The sequence below is a fragment of the Halichoerus grypus genome, chromosome 11 (assembly GCF_964656455.1).
Source record: "Halichoerus grypus chromosome 11, mHalGry1.hap1.1, whole genome shotgun sequence".
NCBI lineage: Eukaryota > Metazoa > Chordata > Mammalia > Carnivora > Phocidae > Halichoerus > Halichoerus grypus.
Genome location: NC_135722.1, coordinates 14,529,188 through 14,549,376, shown reverse-complemented (window position 1 = coordinate 14,549,376; position 20,189 = coordinate 14,529,188). Strand labels below are relative to the sequence as shown.

Genomic DNA, 20,189 nt, shown 5'->3' with positions numbered 1-20,189 from the left:
GGCCATCATTAAATCAGAGTATGGGGTCAGGGGTCATAGGGAAGCCATTTCTCTGACCTGGTGGTTGGTGCTGGAGGACTCCATGCCTGGCCTTCAGACCCTGACAGGGCCTGATCCCCAAGCCTCACTGAGGCAGCTGGCCTAGATCCCGCCACCCCCACGACCCCAGGGAGCCGTCTGCTGTCAAGTCCACACCTGCCACACCCTGTGCCCAGCCCCAGCCCTTCCCAACCAAGACCTCGCTGGCCCTGGGGTCCTGCCCAGGCTAGCCCTTAGGAGACGTGAGCCCTTCCTCATCCCGCCCTGCCTGCCCCGACTCACCTCCCATTTCTGGCCACCTGGACTCAACCCTTGGAAGGAGATGGGAGTGCAGCAGTGCTGAGGCCCCGTGCCTGGGGAGGTCCGTGCTCCGCCAGCCCCGGGGACAGCAAGGAAAAGAGAAGAGAGCAGAGCATTTCATGGCTATAATAAATCAAAGGGGGAAGTCAGAGCAGGAGAAATAAGAAACTTCCCTACCCTGGGCACAGGGACCTGCCAGGCAGCAGCCCCCGGCTCCCCACGGCCTTCCCTCCTCCCTCCTGCCTCCGTGGCCAGGGCCCAGATCTGGTACTCGCTCCTCGGGCCTAGGGACCCCACCTGCCCAGAGACCTCCTGGGCAGCCAACACTTCTTGCTGTGCATCCTGGATCCAGGCACCTCTAGGGTTGGGGCCTCAGTTTCCTCCTCATGGACACAGAAATCCCTGGGGTGCGTGCTGGTTTGGAGAGTGAATGCTCAGGCTGCCCAGCAGAGAGGGCTGAAGATGGGTGCTGCCCCTCTGGACGGGACAAAGGGATCACAGAGATGAAGGGAAGGTGAGGCGTTCTGGAAATTCCCAGTGGACAGTTGGGCTCGGCTGGACAGATGTCTGTGAGAGCAGCCAGGAGGGCCAAGGCAAGAGGCTGGAGTACAGAGCAGAGGTGGGGAGAGCCCTAGACTGTGAGAGTAGGCGGGGCCTTGACCTCAACTCAGCTCCTGGGCTCTCTCCAGCCAGACCCAGGGGCCCAGGGCCTGGGGGCCACTGTTTGTACCCGGCACGTCTTCCTGAAGTGTCCACTCACCATAGAGACTGAGAGGGGAAACTTTATTTTTTTTTCCCTCCCACCCCCAAGATACTTTTTTTAAAGGCAGGAAGAGAGCTCACATATTAAAAAGAAGGATGCAAATCTGTATGAATTTTTAAGATAAAACAAGGAATTTCAGAAGCATTTTAGCTAGTTTTGGGGACACTATGAGCTAGGCCCCCAGATACCCAGCAGAGCCTCCTCAGCCACTCGGGTGCCTTGTAGACACTCAGGATGCCTCCACTTGAAGCCCTCCCAAGACGGTGCGCTCACTCCCATACTCCAGGGGTCTCTGCTCTCCCTGGGAGCAAATGCTCCTCAGCCTCAGCCCTGGGTCTCCGGAGGATGCCTCCTGGACAGCTGCCAGCCTGGAGCGCCCGGCTAACCAGAGAGCGGGGCAGGGCCTGGGATCTCTCTGAGCCTCTGAGATCACGCTGCTTCACTCCCAAGCTTGTCAGGCAGATAAGGTAAGAAAGCACCGTGACTGCTGGGAGCCCAGGCTGCAGGGCCAGACACATCGACAGCATGCAGTGCGTGGCCCTGGCCAAGGGACCTCACCTCCCACCCTCAGTTTCCCTACTCGGAAAATGCCTGCCTTGAAAATCCGCACAGAAAGACCAAGGAGCTCGTGGGATGGGGCCTCAGGGTGCTGGTGGGGCCTGTGTCACACGGCGGCCACCACTCCCGTCTCCTCCCAGAAGCACCCACTTCCTCCCTCCTTTCCCTTTCACCTGCCTGAGGTGGGGTGAGAACCTCTGCTCCCTGCTCTTCTCTGCACCCCCAGGGCCTCTGGCCCCGCTCTGACCTGTCCTGATCTGGGAGAGTGTTAGAGCTGGGGTTCCCAGCCCTACCCCCAAGGCACGCCCTCTGCGAGAGAGACCTTGGAGGTCCAAACTCCCGCCTTAGCAGGACTCCCCACTGCTGTTCACACCCCTCCTGCCCTCACGCAACACCCCACTTCTGTCCTCAGACAGCCACACCCATCTGAACCACCGGTGGCTTTCGCCAGGCGCTTTACTCACTAACATCTCATAATCCTCACAGCTGCGGCTATCCTTACCCCCATTTCAAATATGGAAAACCCCGAGGCTCAGAGGGGAGGAAGGTCAGCGGGCCAGAAAGGAGCAGCTCGCAGATGAGAGCTGAGTGCTGTCCGCTAACCCGCTGGGGATCCTCTGCAGACTATGAGGCAAAGCAGCACCTCTGTTTGGAAAAAGACTTCGAGCCTTTTGGGGTGTCACTGCTGCCCAGACCCCGTGGTCATGGCCTCTTCCCAGCTCCCCCTGCCCTGTCTCCATCACCAGAGTCTCTTGCTTCTCCTGGTCCAGGTTGTAGGATGTCAGAGTTGGAAAAATTCCAGCCTCGGGAGCCCATGAGAGCAGAGAGTATAAAAGCGAGAGAAAGGTGAACAGTCTCCTGAATCAAACGCTATCCGTGCTCCTCCTGGCTCCGGCCCTGCGCATGCACACCTAAGCAGGGGCACTTAACCGCCCGGGGAGAAAGCCCTAGGGGAGCAGTGTTCCCTGACAGTTAGAAGCAAGGCATTGGTGCCAGGCATTCATGGGTTTAAATCTCAGCTCTACAACAGAGTCCATCCCCTGGATAAGGGACTGAACCCTAGAACGGAGAGAAAAATGCTTCTCCTGGCCTGGAGATTTCACAGAAGGGAAGTTTGTTTCTAGAAGCCAAGGGCTCAGCCCCTCTTCATGCATGGTCTCATGTAGCCTCGCAACAGCTCTGACAGGTTGGTACTATTATTATAACTCCCATTTACAGATGAGGAATCTGAGGTGAACGAGTCTTCCCCAGGTCACACAGCCTGGTGGGGGCTTGAACCCCAGTACTGAGTAACTACAAGTCAGACGCATTTACGCTGCCTCAGAGAGGTCCCCCTCCTTCTCTCCTAGGAACTGTTGTTCTCTGCCACCGCCAACCCACAGGGTCCGGGGCCCTGAGTGACGAGTTCAACCATGACTGGATGGCCCTGCCCAGCTGTGGTGCAGTCCCCAAATGCCTGACTGCCCTTGGGTTGGGCTTGCGGATGGCTTCCTGGGCACGCAAGGGGTTGGGACCAGCTGCAGCAGGGACTCCTCCAGGCGCTTGTTTGAGGCCACCCTACCCCGTAACCATGATGGGTGTCTGACTCTCCCGTGGAGGGGTGTAAGTCCTTCTAGGGGGCCTGCCAGTCAGGCAACCAAACGGAGAAGCCAGACTTGAGCTTCTCTCTTGTTTAGGCACCTTCCAAGGCCCTGGGAGAGGCTTCAGCAAATTTATATTGTGATTTTGTAGTCTTTTCTTTTTCTTTTTTTAAGATTTTATTTATTTGACAGAGAGAGACAGAGCGAGAGAGGGAACACAAGCAGGGGGAGTGGGAGAGGGAGAAGCAGGCCTCCCGCGGAGCAGGGAGCCCGATGCGGGGCTCGATCCCAGGACCCCAGGATCATGACCTGAGCCGAAGGCAGACGCTTATCGACTGAGCCACCCAGGCGCCCCTTGTAGTCTTTTTCTTAAAGACTCAAATTGTATAAGCATCGGGCTCTACGAAACCTAGCTCTGTCCCCAGGATGGGGACAGTGGAAAGCGTTCCATCCTCCTCTGCACTTGCATTGTGTGACCTCAGGTGAGACCCTCGCTTTCCCATCTGTGCAAGGAGGATGAAGCCTGGCGTCAGGCGGGTACAGCAGGACCAATGAGAAGGGCTCGGGGTACCCATCCTTTACAAAAGGCTCAAATCCTCCGAGGGCTTTTACCAGCCTGCACTTGTTCCGTCTCCAACAGCCCGGGGGAGTAAGTGGAGCCTCCTACCCCCACTTTCCAGCTGCGATCACGGAGGCTGGGAACTGAAGGCGCAGGCCGGAGCCCCTCCTTCCCTCCCCCCCCTCCCTGGGATCTCCACCCAGGATGCCGAGCCCGGCGTGGGGGGAGTGGGGAACAGAGGGTGCGGAGATGGCGCGGCGGAGGCAGGGGGAGGAGGCGGCGTCCCGCACTGTCTCACCGCAGGACCGACCTCGGCGCTTATCTGCTCGCGCAGCTTCCGCCCCCCCCCCCAGCCCAGCCCCCAGCCGCAGGCCGGGCCCCCGCCCCCGCCCCCGCCTCCGGAGCGCCGGCCGGAGGGCCCCTCCCCGGGCGCCCGCCCCCAGGGAGCGCCGAACTGCCGCGGGTCGCTGCCCGGCCGAGCGGAGAGGGGCCCGGCCCCCAGGTGAGGAGCCGGAAGTGATCAATAACTCCGGGGGGGGGGAAGCGGGGGCACCGGCGCGGGGCGGCCTCCCGCCCCCAGCCCGCCGCCCCGGGCCGCCCCTGCCGAAGCCGGGAGGGAGGCTGCGAGGGGAGAGGAGCGGGGTCCGCGAAAGCCCCGGGAGCAGGAGGAGCGGCGGGGTGGGTCTACGCAGGGTTCTGAGGGACACGAGCCCCCCCCCAAACGCACGCGCGCGCGCGCACTAGCAGCGCCCATGGGCGTCCCTGGCACAGATGTGGGAGGGAAGAGAGAAGTGGAGGCACCTTGGAGAAAGTGAAAAGCCAGCCACAAAATCGGGAGGAGACGCCCGCCACGTGCAGCCGGCAAAGGTTAAGCATCAAAAATACATAAAGAACTCTTGCAAGTCCATGGGGGGCGGGGTGGGGGGGGGGAGAAAAAAAGAAACAAGGAATCCGGCAGAAAAATTGTTAAAAGACATGAGCGGGCATTTTTAAGAAGAGGGAGCACACGTGTTCAGTGAATATCTGAGAGATGCTCAAGCTCACTGGTGTGGAAGGAACCACAAAGACGAACCAGGGTGGGATGCTCTTTGACACCACTGGGAGGGCAAAAATGAACAAGCCGGACAGCACCACGTGTTGGACAAGAGGTAGAGCTGCGCAATCTCCAGGGCATTGCTAGTCAGCAGCTCTGTAACCACTAGAGAAAACAATCTGGCCTTATCTTATAAAGCGGAGGCCCAGCCTATCTCCACACCCCCACCCCCCAGGCGTAAAATCAAGAGAGACCTTGGCAGGTGCTCCAAGAGACCCGGGCAAGAACGTTCAAAACTGCTCAGTTCTTAATAGCAGAAGTCTTGAAATAGCCCAAAAGTCCACCAACAAGAGAATGGGTAAATAAAATACAGTGGATTCATCCACACAGCGGCCCGTGGTTCAGCAGTTAAGCAAGCAAATGAACCAATTTCACATAATAACATGAATGAATCTTAGTACCATACTGTTGAGTGAAAAAGCCAGTCCCAGAAAACAAATACTTGCCCTTCCTGTGAAGTTCAAAACCAAGCCAAAACATATCTCTACAAATAGCAATGTTGGTTCCTTCCTTTTAATACTTTTGTTATTAGGAGATGACAGAAGACATAAGAGTAAGTCTGAGAAATTATGAGAACCGGTAAAAAAAAAAAAAAATGTAGTTGATTTACCAGGCATCAAAGGAACACATAAAAATAATTTGCCTTCCTGTGGGCTATCAATAAATCATCCAGAATGTAATGGGAATTATCCTACTCAAAATATCTGCAAAAATGTAAGATACTTTAAAGTAAACTTATGAACAATTATGCAGGTCTTATATGAAAACAATTGTAAAACTCACTGAATAATGTAAAAGAGAACCTTATAACAACTTTTATTTTCCTTAGTCTTAAAAAGAGCCAAGTGGTGCCTGGGTGAGTGGAGCATGCGACTCTTGATCTTGGGGTTGTAAGTTCAAACTCCACATTGGATGTAGAGATTACTTAAAAATAAAATCTTTAAAAATCAATCAATCAATAAGCCAAATCAAACAATATTGTCCAGGCATACAGGTATATGAGAAAACTCCTCATTAAAAAAGAAAAAACCTGGGCGCCTGGATGGCTCAGTCATTAAGCGTCTGCCTTCAGCTCAGGTCGTGATCCCAGGGTCCTGGGATCGGGCCCCGCATCGGGCTCCCTGCTCCACGGGAGGCCTGCTTCTCCCTCTCCCACTCCCCCTGCTTGTGTTCCCTCTCTCGCTGTGTCTCTCTCTGTCAAATAAATAAATAAAATCTTTAAAAAAAAAAAAAGAAAAAACCTGATCATGGCAAAATTCAGGTTCCCCCAAGAAGGAGGCAGGGAGATGGAATGGGGAAGGGGTGACAAGGAAGAAAATACCTCAATAAACACATACATTAAGTAAAAGAGGGCCCTGCAAACGCCCAGATGACCGTGCATAATACAGAAGTATCTGCATTTGCGCTCCTGAAGGGGAAAGAAAGACATTAAATTCATCTGGACAGATTTTTATTCAGGGTATAGGCAAAAGCTTGTCTTTCCTTCCAGAAGCCCACAAGGCGGGGGTGGGGGGCAAGGGGGGGGATGCCTGTGCATGCAGGAGATGGGGCTAAGAACCCCAAAGGCACACAACACTGAGGGCCTTCAGCCTGGACAGATCCAGAAAGCTTCAGGAGGGAGGGGCAGCCTTGTAAACGTGCTGGAGTTCAGTCAATAGATGGCAGAAGGGGAAGAACATGCCAGGCCTGCCAGGGGATGGGAAGGGGCTTATAAAGGGGGTTATAAAGGCAGAGAGGCCAGGGGCGCCTGGGTGGCTCAGTTGGTTAAGTGACTGCCTTCAGCTCAGGTCATGATCCTGGAGTCCTGGGATCGAGTCCCACATCGAGTCCCACATCGGGCTCCCGGCTCAGCGGGGGGCCTGCTTCTCCCTCTGACCCTCTCCCTTCTCATGCTGTTTCTCACTCTCTCTCTCTCAAATAAATAAATAAAATCTTTAAAAAAAGAAAGAGAGAAAAGTTAAAAAAAATAGTAATAAAGGCAGAGAGGCCAGACAGAAAGTAGTGAGGCTTGGTTGCCCATGGGCTGCCCAGGAAGGGTGGCTAGGGGAAAGGAGTGGTGCTCTGGAGTTGCTGGGGCATCATCTGGCCAGGGCTCAGGATCTGGGGGAGAAAACACTCCAGAAACTCACTAGGAAGCTGAGGCTACTCTAGGAAGAATGACTTGAGAGAGGGTTAAGGTCAGGGGTTCCCCAGGGGCAGGTTTGGTGTGGAGATGTGGAGCCCGAGTCCATCGTAAGAACAGCCTCATTTCAGCTGTGACCTTGGACAAGGTGATCGCGGCCCTGAGCTTCAGATGCCTTTCTGCAGAGGTTGTGCCGGCCCATGGACCCCACGGAAAGCCCTGAGAAGGAGAAGTCCACACTCTGGAAGCAGAGACTGTGCATCAACCCCCAGCCTAGAGCATCCAGCACTGCACAGCCAGAGGAGGGGGAAGGTCGTCATAACATTGACAATTCCAGGCCATGGTGGTCTTGCAGCCACCGCCTTGTCAGCAGGCCCGGGCTCAGGGGCAGTCCTACCTTCAGGAAATAGAGGGCTGAGACCTGGTTGCTGAAAAAGCCCCCACTAAAGATACCAGAGCCGGGAAGAATGTGTGAAAGTCAGACCCAGCGAAGTCAGAGAAATGGGTCTGCAGGCCCCCAAGTCAGACGCCTCAGAGCTACTCAGATCCAAGCACTCTCTAGGCTCATCTGCCCTGCTAAAGTTCTTCTGTCCAGTGCCTCGACCCAGAATGTCCCTGTGGCCTCCCAACCAATTGGTAAATGTGTTGGAAAATGCTCATCTGTGCTCAGCAAGGAGAGGGGTGAGGTTGGTCCCCGTCTTGTGTCACTAATGTATCTGTTCATTGCTGTAACATTTTCTTTTCCTTTTTTTTTAGAGGAGGGGGAGGGACAGAGGGAGAGGGAAAGAGAGCATCCTAAGCAGGTTCCACACCCAGCACAGAGCCCCACGCAGGACTCGATCTCATGACCCTGAGATCATGACCTGAGCCGAAATCAAGAGTCTGACGCACAACCAACTGAGCGATCCAGGTGCCCCTGTAACATTTTCTTTATACCCATGTGTTCACACATGTGAATGATGATAATATCTAACCCTGAAGTAGAACTTCTCATATGCCAGGCATAGTTCTAAGTGCTCTGCGTATATTCATTCATTTACTCCTCACAACAATCTGATACAGTAATCCATTTTACAGATGAGGAAACTGAGGCATAGGAAGTCAAGCATTTTGTTTAAAGAGTTTATTTATTTATTTGTTGATTTGAGAGTGTGTGTGTACTCGTATGTTCACGTAAGCAGGGGGAGGAGCAGAGGGGGAGGGAGAAGGAGGGAGAAAAAATCTGAAGCTGACTCTTCGCTGAGAATGGAGCCCAATGTGGGGCTCAGTCTCACAACCCTGAGATCATGACCTGAGCCGAAACCCAGTCAGACACTCAACCGACTGAGCCACCCAGGTGCCCCCCTTTTGTCATTATGTTAAAATAGTAGATCGGGGCCCCTGGGTGGCTCAGTCGGTTGGGCGTCTGCCTTTACCTTGGGTCATGATTTCAGGATCCTGAGATCAAGCCCTGCATCAGGCTCTCTGCTCTGCAGGAAGCCTGCTTCTCCCGCTCTCTGTCTGCCCCTTTGCCTACTTGTGCTCTCTCTGTCAAATAAATAAATAAAATCTTTTTAAAAAATAGATCATCCCTGAAACAAATAATACATTATATGTTAATAAAAAATATTTTTAAAAAATAGATCATATTAAATAAATCATTTCTGCATCTTTCTTTTCTCATTCATCTCTACCTGGAATCCCCTGGCAGATCTAATTCACTGTTGTTAACAGCCACACATCAGACCACCCACCATGTCCTTCCACCTGGTCCTCCCTGCTCCCGGTCCTCTTCTAGAGCCCCCCAACGTGCTTTGTTTCTTGACTCCATTAGGGAATCTGACAGTGGAAATTCCAGGCCAGATGAGAGGAAAGGACAGTGAGAAGGCAGCAAGTGACATTTCGGGCTGGGTCTTGCCTACCCTCCTGCAGGTGGCCCGCAGCTCTCAGCCCCCAGAGGCAGGAATGCTGACTGTGTTATTGTGAAATCATTTGTATATTGTGAAGTGCTTTGCATAGGATGGAGAGATTTGCATACGGGGGGGGGGGGCGGGTGGCATCTTTGAGATCCCAGAGCAGCATCCACGATTGTCTTCCTCCCTTTGCAAAGAAACCAACCCAGGGCTTCCACTTCAGAACTCAGGGACAGGCCCAGGAGAGCGTTCTGGCTGACCTATGGGCCCGGTGTGCTGAGGCAGACAAGAGGCTTTCAGAGGAAAGCTGATCCCATCTGGAAGGAGCTGGGGGGGTCTAAGAAGGGCAGACATTGGAGTGTGAAGTGGAAACAGGGCACCAGGTGCAGTGTGTGAGAGCCCAGTGTGCCCTCAGAGACCCCAGCAGGCAAGAGCCACACAGGACAGTTGAAGGGAGCTACCACGGGAGACACAGGAGGGTCAGAGGCTTGGAGACCCCCATCCCGAGGCAATCTCTGCCCGAGCCCGCACATGCCCCATCCTGAATATTATACAGTCTTGCCTGATTCCCAGAGAGAAAGACTCCCACCCCGTAGAAGTGACAGGTGCTATCACATGCTCTGGGTTCAGGGACACCCAGATGCAAACCTGGCTCTGTCATCTGTGCCATGTGTGACCCTGGGCTAACAGTACACACCTCAATGGGATCAAAGGACTCAGCGAGACAGTGCAAATGGAGGGAAGGGCACGTAGTAGTGTCCAGTAAATAATGCTATTGCTTGCTGCCCCAGGCTGGGGTCAGGCCTAGCTTCCTCCTGGAGAGGGAAGCACAAGCGACAGCTCCCCCAGGTTTGGGGTTCCGAGCAGCAGTATCAAGACACCATGCATTGGACCCCAAAGGGTTACAAGCCCTGGAGACAAAGGCCTGAGGTTCCCAGTGAAAAACCAAAGCATAAAAATAATTCGATGAGTAAGAATAAAATTCCCTCTTCTGAGGTTCCCGGGGCCAGGCCCCTCCCTGCGGCAGGCACTTCCCCTTTCCCTTGTTCATGGAGGAGCCAGGCCGCTTTGACTCAGAGCTGGAGCGCCCGAGCCAGGAACCCACCCGACCCCGGCCGGGCTCCCGGCGGCGCCTGCTGGCAACCGAGCGCGCCCCCGTGCGGCCTCGGGCGGAACTGCGGCCCGAGAGAGGAAGCGGCGGCCAGACCCGCAAGCCCAGCCACCCAGCGGCTCGCGGTCCCTGCGGGGCCGCCGCCCCCGCCCTCCCCAGCGGGGCTGAGCGCCTTGCCCCTGGGGCTCCCACTTCCGCCCGGCCCGCCCCGCCGCGTCCCCCCCCGTCCCCGCCGTCCGCCCGGGCGGAAGTGCGCCGGCCTCCCGGGTCCCCCACGGCCGCGCGGCGGAAGCGCGCCGCGACCGCCGCTCCCCCCCCGGCCCCGCGGCGCGCCGCGCGTCGGGTTCCGGACAGGTCCCGTGTGACGTGGCCGCGCGCCGGGGGCGGCTCTGGGCTGGGGGGCCGGGAGGCCGAGCCGGGCGGGGCAGACCCGGGGCGGGGCGCGGCGCCGCTGCTGGATGGCCGGGGCAGCCCGGAGCGCCGCCGCCGCCGCCGCTGCACGGTGAGTGACCGCCCGACCCTCGGGGGCCCTGCCGGCCCCGGGCTAGACCCGGGCTTCTGGCCCCCCTTGTGGCCCAGAGCCGGGCAGTTCGACTTCCTTGGGCTCCTCTTCTCCCCTGTCGCCCCGCACGTCGCTGCCCATCGCTCCCTCGCTTTCCTCCTCCGCGTCCGTGTCCCACCCTCTCTGGCTCGCTCACTCCTGACTTTGTCTTGCTTTCTCCTCTCCCTCTCCTCTCTCACTCTCCGTACCCCGTTCCCCTCTCCCCAGACCGCGGTCCCCGCACCTCTGCGTCTCCCGCCTTGGCCTCCAAGTCTGGCCTGGCCCAGTCCTGCCTTTGGTCCCCAGGGAGCCCCGGCGGGGTTCGTCAGGGTCTCCCGTAAAGGCCCGGAGCTCCTGGACGCGGGCATCTTTTCCACCCTCCCACCTCCATCAGGGGGTGAGGAAACTGAGGCAGGGACATCGCTGGCTCAAGGTCACGGCCAGATGAGGCAGGGCAGACCCCATTTAAACCTCACGCCCGAGTTTCCAGATTGAACTTCTCTGTTGGTTGACTCACATCCCCGTCCTGTGATCCAGCGTCTGGGAACCTTCCTTCCGGGGGTGTCCCAGGCCGCCTGCAGTATAAGGAGGGCTTTCCCGTGCCTCTTCCATTGCCAGGCACGGCCACCGGCCTTAGCGAGCTCCTCTCTTCGTCACAGCCAGTGAGGGAGGCAGTTCTTCTCTCATCCCACAGACGAGGAAACCGAGGCCCAGAGAGGGGCTTCGGGGACTTGCCCGCATTCCAAACGCTGTAGGTGCAGAGCACAGAGTTCGGGGCCGGTCTCCAAAGCCTGTGCTCTGCACATCCGTGAGGCAGCTCCCGACTGAAGGATCCTTCTCTGCAGTTCCACCTCCTGTCTGTCTCCGCGCCCTGGGGACGGGGTGGGGGGCCTCACTGCCGAGGAAGAAGCTCTGATGGTTCTGCCCTAGCTCCGCTGCCTGCTTTCCGCACCTGCACCATCAGGTGTTGCCCATCAGGCCAGACAGTGGCCGCCTCAGTCCCCGGGGTGTCCTCGCTGGAGCACATCCTGGCCGCAGAGCCTCTCCTGGCAGCTGGAGACACCCGACTGGGCTGGGCCTGCCGGTGGCTGAAGGGAACCCAGCCAGCGCCTCACCCCGTCATTAGGGAAAGTTTAGCCCCAGGCAGACACGCTGACACACAGTCTGGAGCAGGCTCGGGAGGAAAAAATGTGTGGTCCTCGGGAGTGGGGTGTGGAAGAGTAGAGCCCCTTTGCTCTGTGCACCCATCACTGGGGTCCTCAGAGGCCCAGGGCAAGGCCGGCGGGAGAGCGGATGCCATGGCCGCTCGTCTAGGGGGAGGGTTAGGATGCCACGTTTGCTAAGCAGGTGTGCGGCCAAGGGTGGCAGCTCACGTAAGAGGCTTTGTGTTTTTCAGCACGTGGCATGCCTGGATGTCCCTGTCCTGGCTGTGGCATGGCGGGCCAAAGGCTCCTCTTCTTCACTGCGCTTGTCCTAGAGCTCCTGGGAGGGGCTGGGGGTTCCCAGCCGGCCCTCCGGAGCCGGGGGCCCGCAGCTGCCTGTCGCCTGGACAACAAGGAAAGCGAATCCTGGGGGGCCCTGCTGAGCGGAGAGAGGCTGGACACCTGGATCTGCTCCCTCCTGGGCTCACTCATGGTGGGGCTCAGCGGAGTCTTCCCACTGCTCGTGATCCCCCTGGAGATGGGGACCATGCTGCGCTCAGAAGGTAGGCGACCTTCCTCTGGCGCCCGGGGCCCTGGGAGACTGGGGTCCCACGTCTTTCTGGGGTGGAGGGCAGGGACGGAACACATAACTTCTCACCCTGTGAGACCAGGGTGCGCCAGGCTCATTTGTTCGTTCACGTGTGCATTTGTTTATTCTGAAAGAATAAAAGCCAGCAAATATTGACCGAGAAACTATATTGTGGTTGGAAACGTGGGTGCCAGGCCGCTTGGGTTCCACTCCTGGCTCTGCCACTCACCAGCTGGTGGCATGGGGCAAGTTACTTAACTTTAGGCTCTGAGCCTAAATACGGGGGATAGTACTAGTATCTGCCTCGTAAGTGCTGCTGTGAAGAGGAGAGGAGCTCAAACGGGCGGAGCACTCAGAAGGGGGCCTGGTGCTGGGGGCGGGGGGCGGCCACCGCCATGTGCTGGCCGGCCGAGCGCTGCCCCACCCTCAGTGCAGAAAAGCCCCCCCACCCAGGGCCCCTGGGTCGGCCGGGGCGGAGGCTCCCCTCTGGCGCCGCACACGCGGCTGTGCGCTGTCGACGCACGGATGACACGTCGTAACTCGTAATGAAAACTACAGAAGACTGGGTGGGTAGCCGCTGAAAGTGCAGGTGCCTGCTGCCCGTCCCAGGAGTGCGCCGTAGCAGGCCTGGCCCCGGGCTCCGGGAATCTGTTCGGAATACGTGCTCCAGGCCCTTCTGCCGCCTGCGGGGCCCGGGAACTGTTCGTCCAGCAGATGGTTATGAGCACATCTGTGGTCCACGCCGGGCTGAGGGCTGGCGTCACAGCTGCGAAGAGAGCCCTCGTGGGGCCCTGCTGCCTTGGCCTGTGCAGCATCTCGCCCCTCTTAGAGTGCCCCTGCGAGGTCAGCCTCGGGGGGACTGGGATTTTTAGCTCCATTTCACAAATGGGGAAACAAAGGCACAGAGTTCTTTGACCAGGCTGAGGTCACAGAGCCTGGAAGCGGCAGCTTCCCCTGGGATCCCACCTGACCCCCCCCCAAGCGGCCTCTGCCCTCTGGGCCTGTTTCTCTATCAAACCAAGCGTTTGGAGACAGCCTTCGGGCACTTCCAACTCTCGATGCTGCAAGTCTGCAAAAGTCCCCAAATCTCTGCCACTTTTCTGAGAGTAACAGTGACTGAGAAGAGAGAAATTCCCACTTAAAGAGCGCTTGCTATGTGTATTGTCATTTAATTCCCACAAGGTCCCTATCAGATAATAATCATCCCCGGTTTACAGATGGGGAAACTGAGTCCCAGAAGTAACCTGCCCAGGGTCACCAGCTGGTGGGTTGGGGAGCTGGGACCCGTCGGGCTCCCACGCCCTGTCTCTTAACCATGAAGCCGTAGTGCTTCCACAGTCGTCCAGTGGGTCGTGATGTATTTCCTGCTGAGCACCCAGGCAGGGCTTGGCCTGGGGGGGGGGGGCGGGTTGGGGGGGGGCGATCCAGGAAGGACAGCAGGCCAAGTCCAGCCTTCTGGAAGCTTGCAGTCTGGTTGGAAAAACGCAGCGCCCAGCAAGCTGGGTGGGGCAGAGGTCTGGCCAGGGGCTCTGATAGGCCAGTCCCCAAGCCCCACATCTCCGCATCTCCGTCCTGTAGCTGGGGCCCGCCGCCTGAAGCAGCTGCTCAGCTTTGCCCTGGGGGGACTTTTGGGCAATGTGTTTCTCCACCTGCTGCCCGAGGCGTGGGCCTACACATGCAGTGCCAGCTCTGGTGAGTGAGGCCACAGTCGGGGGGCTGGAGGGCAGAGGGAGCTGGTGCCCACGCCCAAGGTTGGCCTAGGCCTTGCCCGCTCTGCCAGAATGACTGGGAGAGGCGATCTGGGCATCTGGCAAGGAACTCGTCCTGCTTCAGCACCCTGGCCCCTGGGGCAGTCCCTGGGGCCCAGCTTCCCCACCAGCCAGTCCCGTCCCGCTTCGCCTGTCACTGCCCCTGACGAGGTCCCCGCTTCTGTGGCCCTGGCGTGGCCCGGCCTGTCAGTGCTGCCCCCTGCAGGTGGTGAGGGGCAGAGCCTGCAGCAGCAACAGCAGCTGGGACTGTGGGTCATCGCGGGCTTCCTCACTTTTCTGGCGTTGGAGAAGATGCTGCCGGACAGCAAGGAGAAGGAGGGGACCAGCCAGGTGAGCCCCACGCCCCGGGGCCTGGACAGGTCAGCCTCTGTGATGTGGTGCCAGGGCCTGGTGGTGCAGGTTCGGAGTTGAGCCCCGAAAAGAGGGTCTCTTGGCCATTCTCTCGGGGCTCTGGGAGGCTGGGCCAGCTGGGAAGATCCGGGGAGTGACGACGTGGGCCCCTGCTGTGGCTTGTTCTCTTAGACTGGGAGTGACAGCGGCGTGGAAGGTGGTCAGTGGAGCCTGCGGGCACACAGCTGACTGAGCAGCAGAGAAGTCTAGCTAGACCAAAGGGCTGTTCCCTGCCTCTGTGTCTCCATCTCTCACTCCCCTCCCGTGTCTACCCTGGCCGAGTGGGGGAATATCTAATGTCCCCTCTCCCTCCTTCTCCTGGCCCTAGGCCCCCAGCAAAGACCCCGCTGCTGCAGCCGCGCTCAGTGAAGGCCACTATCTGGCCCAGCCGGCTGCAGAGCCCGGCGTGAGTGCTGTGGTCCGGACCATCAAAGTGAGTGGCCCACTCAGGGCCCCCTCCTCTTGCAGCTGTCCGCCCCGCCCCCCCAACTGGCAGGCCCAGCCGAACCCTGCCCGCCTGGCTCAGCCTGGCTTCCTCTCCCCTCACGCAGGTCAGTGGCTATCTCAACCTGCTGGCCAACACCATAGACAACTTCACGCACGGGCTGGCTGTAGCTGCCAGCTTCCTTGTGAGCAAGAAGGTGAGTGGGGGGTTGGGCCAGGTGGGCCCCAGGCCTTTCTGGAGGGAGTGATGGTGCCTGTGTTGACCAGTTGGCTCTGCCTCCAAAATAGGTCTCCAGTCTGTGCACTTCCCACTCTCTCCATCACCAACACCCTCATCCGAGCCCTGAGGGCTCCTGCACGTGGCCGCCTTTTGTCCGAGCCACTGGTCTGTTCTTACTGCGAACACTCCTTGTTGGGACTGCATACCTCTGCCAGGCTGCTAGGCTTGGGCCCTGCCCGCTTCTAGATGCTTCTCACCCACTTCTTCCCTCGGCCCTCTCTGACATTAGTGGTCTGCCTACTCTTGAGCTGGCCTAGCTCTTTCCCCGCTCCTGGCCTCCACCACACACTATTCTATCTGCCTGGAATGTTCTTCCTCCCACTCTTTGAAATCCTGGCTCCTTATCCTTCAGGCCTCAGCTGACACGCACTTCCCCAAAGAGGCCTCTGCTGGCCCCTCATCTAAATGAGGCCCCTGTCATTCATGCCCATGCCACCCGGTCCATCTCTTCCCCCACAGCACCTGTCATTGTGTAATCTTGTGGTTCTTTGTGTGTTCATTCAGTCCTCGCCTCCCTCTCCAGACTGTTAGCTCTGTGAAGACAGGTTTCTTGTCTGCTGTATTTCTAGTAGCCACATGGCGTCCAGCCAGAGCACCCAGCAGAGTAAATATTTGTAAACTGAGTGGACAAGTGGGTGCCTGGCCCTTGGCCCAGAACCCCACAGACTCCCTTCCCTGCAGATTGGGCTCCTGACCACCATGGCCATCCTTCTGCATGAGATCCCCCATGAGGTGTGTGCCAGAGGGTTTCCATGGCAGCAGTGTGGGTGTGGGACTTCGGAGAGGGATTTGGGGTGGGAAGCCCAGAAGCAGCAGGCTTGGGGACGAGGCTTTGGAGGCCTGGAGCTGCTCAGCCCACCAGGCTGCGGCCACCATCTCAGCTGTGCTCCAGCCTCCGGGTGGGGGTGGGGGTGGGGGTGAATGGGGTCCCAGCCTCGGCGGTGCGGCCTGGGGGGCCCAGCAGCAGGGCCGGTGCAGGGGGCTCGGTGTGCAGGTCCGTAGCCGTCCCCTGGGGACCAGAGTGATCATCTGGACCTCCCCTCAGGTGGGCGACTTTGCCATCCTGCTCCGGGCCGGCTTTGACCGATGGAGCGCAGCCAAGCTGCAGATCTCGACGGCGCTGGGGGGCCTGCTGGGCGCCTGCTTCGCCATCTGTACGCAGTCCCCCAAGGGAGTAGGTACGGGCGTGGTGGGTGGTGGTGGTCCGCGGAGGGGCCCCAGCCAGAGGGCACAGCTGCCCCGGCCCGTGTCCCGGCCAGGATCTGCCCCAAGTGTCCCCTGTGGGAGTGGGTGCTGCCCACGGCTCGCCTGGGCCCCCAGCCGGTCGGGACTTCTGCTCCCACTGCAGAGGAGACCGTGGCCTGGATCCTGCCCTTCACGTCTGGCGGCTTCCTCTACATCGCCCTGGTGAACGTGCTGCCCGACCTCCTGGAGGAAGAGGACCCGTGGTGAGTGCCCGTCAGCATCGCCCCCGGGGGGTGGGCTTCTGGGCTCTGGCCCGCCCTCAGCGCCTCCCTGAGCCGGCCCCTCCCCCCACAGGCGCTCCCTGCAGCAGGTCCTGCTGCTCTGCACGGGCATCGTGGTGATGGTGCTCTTCTCGCTCTTCGCGGGGTGACCGCCCCTGACGGCCCCCCCCCGCCCCCAGCAATAAGAGACTCGGATTCAGTCTGTGACCGTGTGTGAGGCACAGGGCGAGTGCCTGAGAGCGCCCCTCTGACCAGATTAGAGGACGGGGTGTGTGTGCGTGTGTGTGTGTGCGTGTGTGCGTGTGTGCGTGTGCGCGCGCGCAGAGGTACGCGTGAGACCGACACTGTGATCGTGCGCTGGGCCCAGGGCCCGATGCCCGCGCCCAGCCACGCTGTGGTCTTGTCTCCTTACCCCCGCCATCCGGCACTTCCCGCGGCGAGCACTGAGGAATAGCAGCCCTGCTCCCAAGCGGAGGCCTCTCCCCACCAAGCCCACAGGGGGAGTGAGAAGAGCCCCAGGAGCCCAGGGCTTCGGGGAGCCCAAAGCTGTCTCCCTCTGGGGCCTTGGGGTTCCTGGCCTTCTGCTCAGGCACCGAGCCCCGGGCAGCCTGAGCGCTGAGGCTGGGGAGCCTTCTCTGCTGTGTCCGTTGCCCTGGCCCTTCCTTTGTCAGTTCTAAGGCCAAAGAAAGGAGAGGCAGGTGCTCGTGTAGCCCCTCGCCGCCGCACTCAGCACTGACAGTCCCACCCAGCCCGGGATGGAGCCGGGGGTGCTTCCCAAGACCTTCTCCTCGTGGCTGCCGGCCCTGGGCCAGCTCCTGTGCCCCCAGGAAATGCTCCCTGGCAGCGCCTGCAGCTTTTGCCACCTCCCGCTGCCAAGCAGCAGCCTGCAGGGCGGTGAGCGGCCCTGGGCCAGAGAGGCCTGCTGGTCCAGCTCAGGGACGCTCACGCCGGTCCGGGCGGAGATACCCTGGAGGCAGAACAGTGGGCTGTGGCCGCCCCTCCCTGCCCAGGCCCTTTTTCCTGTCCCACCCGGCCGAGGGTAGGTTGGGGGGTGGTGAGGGCCCCGCCTTGTCGGCACGCAGGAATGTGCTCTGGGAGAACGCTGAAGCCCTAATCCCCAGCTATTTCCCTTGGCTGACACCCAGGCACTGAGCTGGCCCGCTCCACAGCCAGGCTCAGCCCTGCCGCTCGACCGCGGACGTTCTGAGAAGCGGCCGTCAAGAGGGTCTGAATGGGTTTACAGCAGTTGTGCTGTGGTTCCGTTTCTTTCTGTAAATAACTATAGATAAAATACAAATAAATATTATATACAAACTGGTTGCCTCTCTCCTGCACACCACCGTCCATGGTCAAGCCGGGCTTTCCTGGACGCCCCTTGCTCCAGCCAGGCTGGTGGCTTTGTGCCCCCCCCCCCCCCGGTCAGCGGGCCACCCTGCCCACCTTGGCATCCGCAGCCCCGCTCCAGCTCTTTGTGCCCCTCTCTGAACGGTTACCCTCGCAGCGTTTCTCAGGACAGGGCATAGCCGTTCACGCTCTGCCCGGCCTGTTGGCTCTGGAGCCCAAAGCCGCAAGCCTGGCACCGCGCCACTGTAGCCGACAGCACCCCCAGGGTGGCGGTCCTCGTTTTATGGACCTAAGAGCCAGGGGCTTCTCCCCAGCCTGTCCCCTGAGTAAACGGAGGAAGGGAGCTCCATCCACAGTCATCTCCAGCTTTGCTTCAGTAAAATTAGATCATGAGGTCCTTCACAGATTCTCACTTCTTCTGAGTGTAAAGGCGGCCTCAGGCGCCGGGGGGTGCTGTTTCCCCACAGCGCGCGCCCGGGAAGGCAGGAAGGGGAGAGCGGAGTCCCACTGTGCTCCCCGAGCCATGCGGGTCGGCCTTCAGGAGCCCTGGCTGAGAACTGCCCCATCTGTCCGTCCTGGAGGCCGCTCCGGGCTGAAGCCCCAGACAGCGGCATCCTCCAGGGAGTGCCTGGCTCTGACCTGGTGGCTTGTCCGCAGAAAGGGAGCCGCCCCAGCCGGCTGTGACAGTCCAGGGCCCGGGGAAGGAAGGAATCCGGGACTGTCCCCCCCCCCCGCCCCCCCCCTCCTCCTTGGCGGCACTGGGGCTCCCACCCGCGTTGAGCCCTTCCAGGTGACAGGTACACGTGCAATCACAGGACTCAGGCTGCCCGGGGGAGGCAGTGAGGCCCCCGTTCATGAATGAGGAAGTTGAGGGAGTGTGTGTGTGGGGGGGGGGGGGGGGACTGTGGGTTCACTGCTGTGCCACGGTCAGGAGGTGAATGCCCTGACTGGTCAGGAGAGGGACCAGAGAATGCAGGAACAATGGCGAGCAGAGTCTGTCCCTGGCAGAGTCTGTCCCCAGATAGGGGACAGTAACCACAAGCCCTCGGAGGCTGTACTGGGAGCGCCTTGGGCAAGGGGTGGAAGTCAATGGGATTGCCAAGGGGATCACCCCTGCGAGCACTGGCAAAGTCTAGCAGGCGGCCTGGAGGCAACGGGAGTCCAGGGTTGGGAAGCTAGCCAGGAGCCGAGCCCTCCAGATGAGCTGGCTGTCAGTAGCTCACTGTGGGCACGTCCAGTCAGGGAGAGGGCGGGAAAAGGAGTGTGGAGGGGCTCTTGCTAGGGGGCAAGTAAGAGCTGACAGGATTCCTGAGACGCTCTTACTCTGGAAGGCATTCTGGGGCCCCCGAAAGCTGCTGCTAAGAGCACAGGGGAAAGCAGACGTGCTTTACTGTCCTGGGTTTAAATCCCAGCTATGCCACCTAAGAGCAATCCTGGCCCAGCTGCTCACACGCATCTAGGAAATGGGACTACCCCACTGGGGGCTACTGGAAGAACTAGATCCAGTTATGCACAAGATCCGCTGGGCACGGGGCCCAGAACAGGCCCTCAGTGAACCACACGAGGCCAGCTACAATGCAGGGGAGCTGGAAGGTTGGACGGACAGAGGACCAACGAGATCCTCGAGGAAACGGATAGGACGTGGGACCTGATGGGGAGCGGGGCTGACGGCGGAACTGGGGGGTGGGGGAGAACACACTGTGACCAAAGGTTAGGCCTAGAAGGGCTCTCAGTGCTCTTGCTCAAGGTTCATTTCTCAGCAGGAGGAAATGAGCCAAGAGAGCTAATGGGGACACGTGGAGAAACAGGAGGCTCAGGGGCCAGGAAACGGGAGGAATTTCAAGGAGCAAAGACGCAGAGCCTGGCTTTACAGGGAAGCAAGGATGAGGGACCAAAATGCCGAAGGGGAAAGGCTGGCTTCTATTCAGGGCCTTGGTTCTGGAGCTGCAGGGCCCTGACTCTAAAGTGGAGGGGTGGGGCAGGGAGCAGGAAAGGGGGTGGGAGGGGCACAGTGGGGGGTGGGGGGGCGGAAGACCCCAGGCAGCAGCCGTAGCACGCACCCATCCTTCCCGGAGGGCCTCGCCTGACGACTGCTTTGAGGCCCACAGTGGTTTCAGGGGTTCCAGGCAGCAGCACGTGGGGAGGGAGCCTCCTGCACAGGCCCCACTCTTCCTTCCAGCCAAGCCCCGGGAAAGGTGCAACAGACA

At 59.4% G+C, this 20,189-nt stretch overlaps 1 protein-coding gene and 1 long non-coding RNA gene across 11 annotated transcripts; both read left to right on the top strand.

Moving 5' to 3' along the window:
* Window positions 1–4,201: 4,201 nt before the first annotated feature.
* Window positions 4,202–8,635, top strand: LOC118543781 (uncharacterized). The gene is made up of 2 exons (XR_004921246.2): window positions 4,202–4,301; window positions 7,146–8,635. It is a non-coding gene; the product is annotated as an uncharacterized LOC118543781 (long non-coding RNA).
* Window positions 8,636–10,358: 1,723 nt separating this feature from the next.
* On the top strand, window positions 10,359–17,952 carry SLC39A13 (solute carrier family 39 member 13). 10 transcript variants are annotated; one of them, XR_013442344.1, is made up of 10 exons: window positions 10,365–10,519; window positions 11,955–12,263; window positions 13,868–13,981; window positions 14,249–14,388; window positions 14,777–14,881; window positions 15,000–15,089; window positions 15,854–15,904; window positions 16,218–16,326; window positions 16,521–16,620; window positions 16,712–16,823. XR_013442344.1 is itself a non-coding variant. In XM_078058021.1 (10 exons), the coding sequence occupies exons 2-9, from the start codon at window positions 11,963–11,965 to the stop codon at window positions 16,581–16,583; spliced, it is 993 nt and encodes a 330-aa protein (XP_077914147.1). In that variant the 5' UTR covers window positions 10,366–10,519; window positions 11,955–11,962; the 3' UTR covers window positions 16,584–16,620; window positions 16,712–17,952. The 10 variants fall into 10 exon arrangements, 9 of the variants coding, with proteins under 9 accessions (XP_077914149.1, XP_077914147.1, XP_077914145.1 ...); XM_078058021.1 differs by having other exon boundaries at window positions 10,366–10,519; window positions 16,218–16,346; window positions 16,712–17,952; XM_036105116.2 differs by having other exon boundaries at window positions 10,370–10,519; window positions 14,264–14,388; window positions 16,218–16,346; window positions 16,712–17,952.
* The last annotated feature ends 2,237 nt before the right edge of the window (window positions 17,953–20,189 follow it).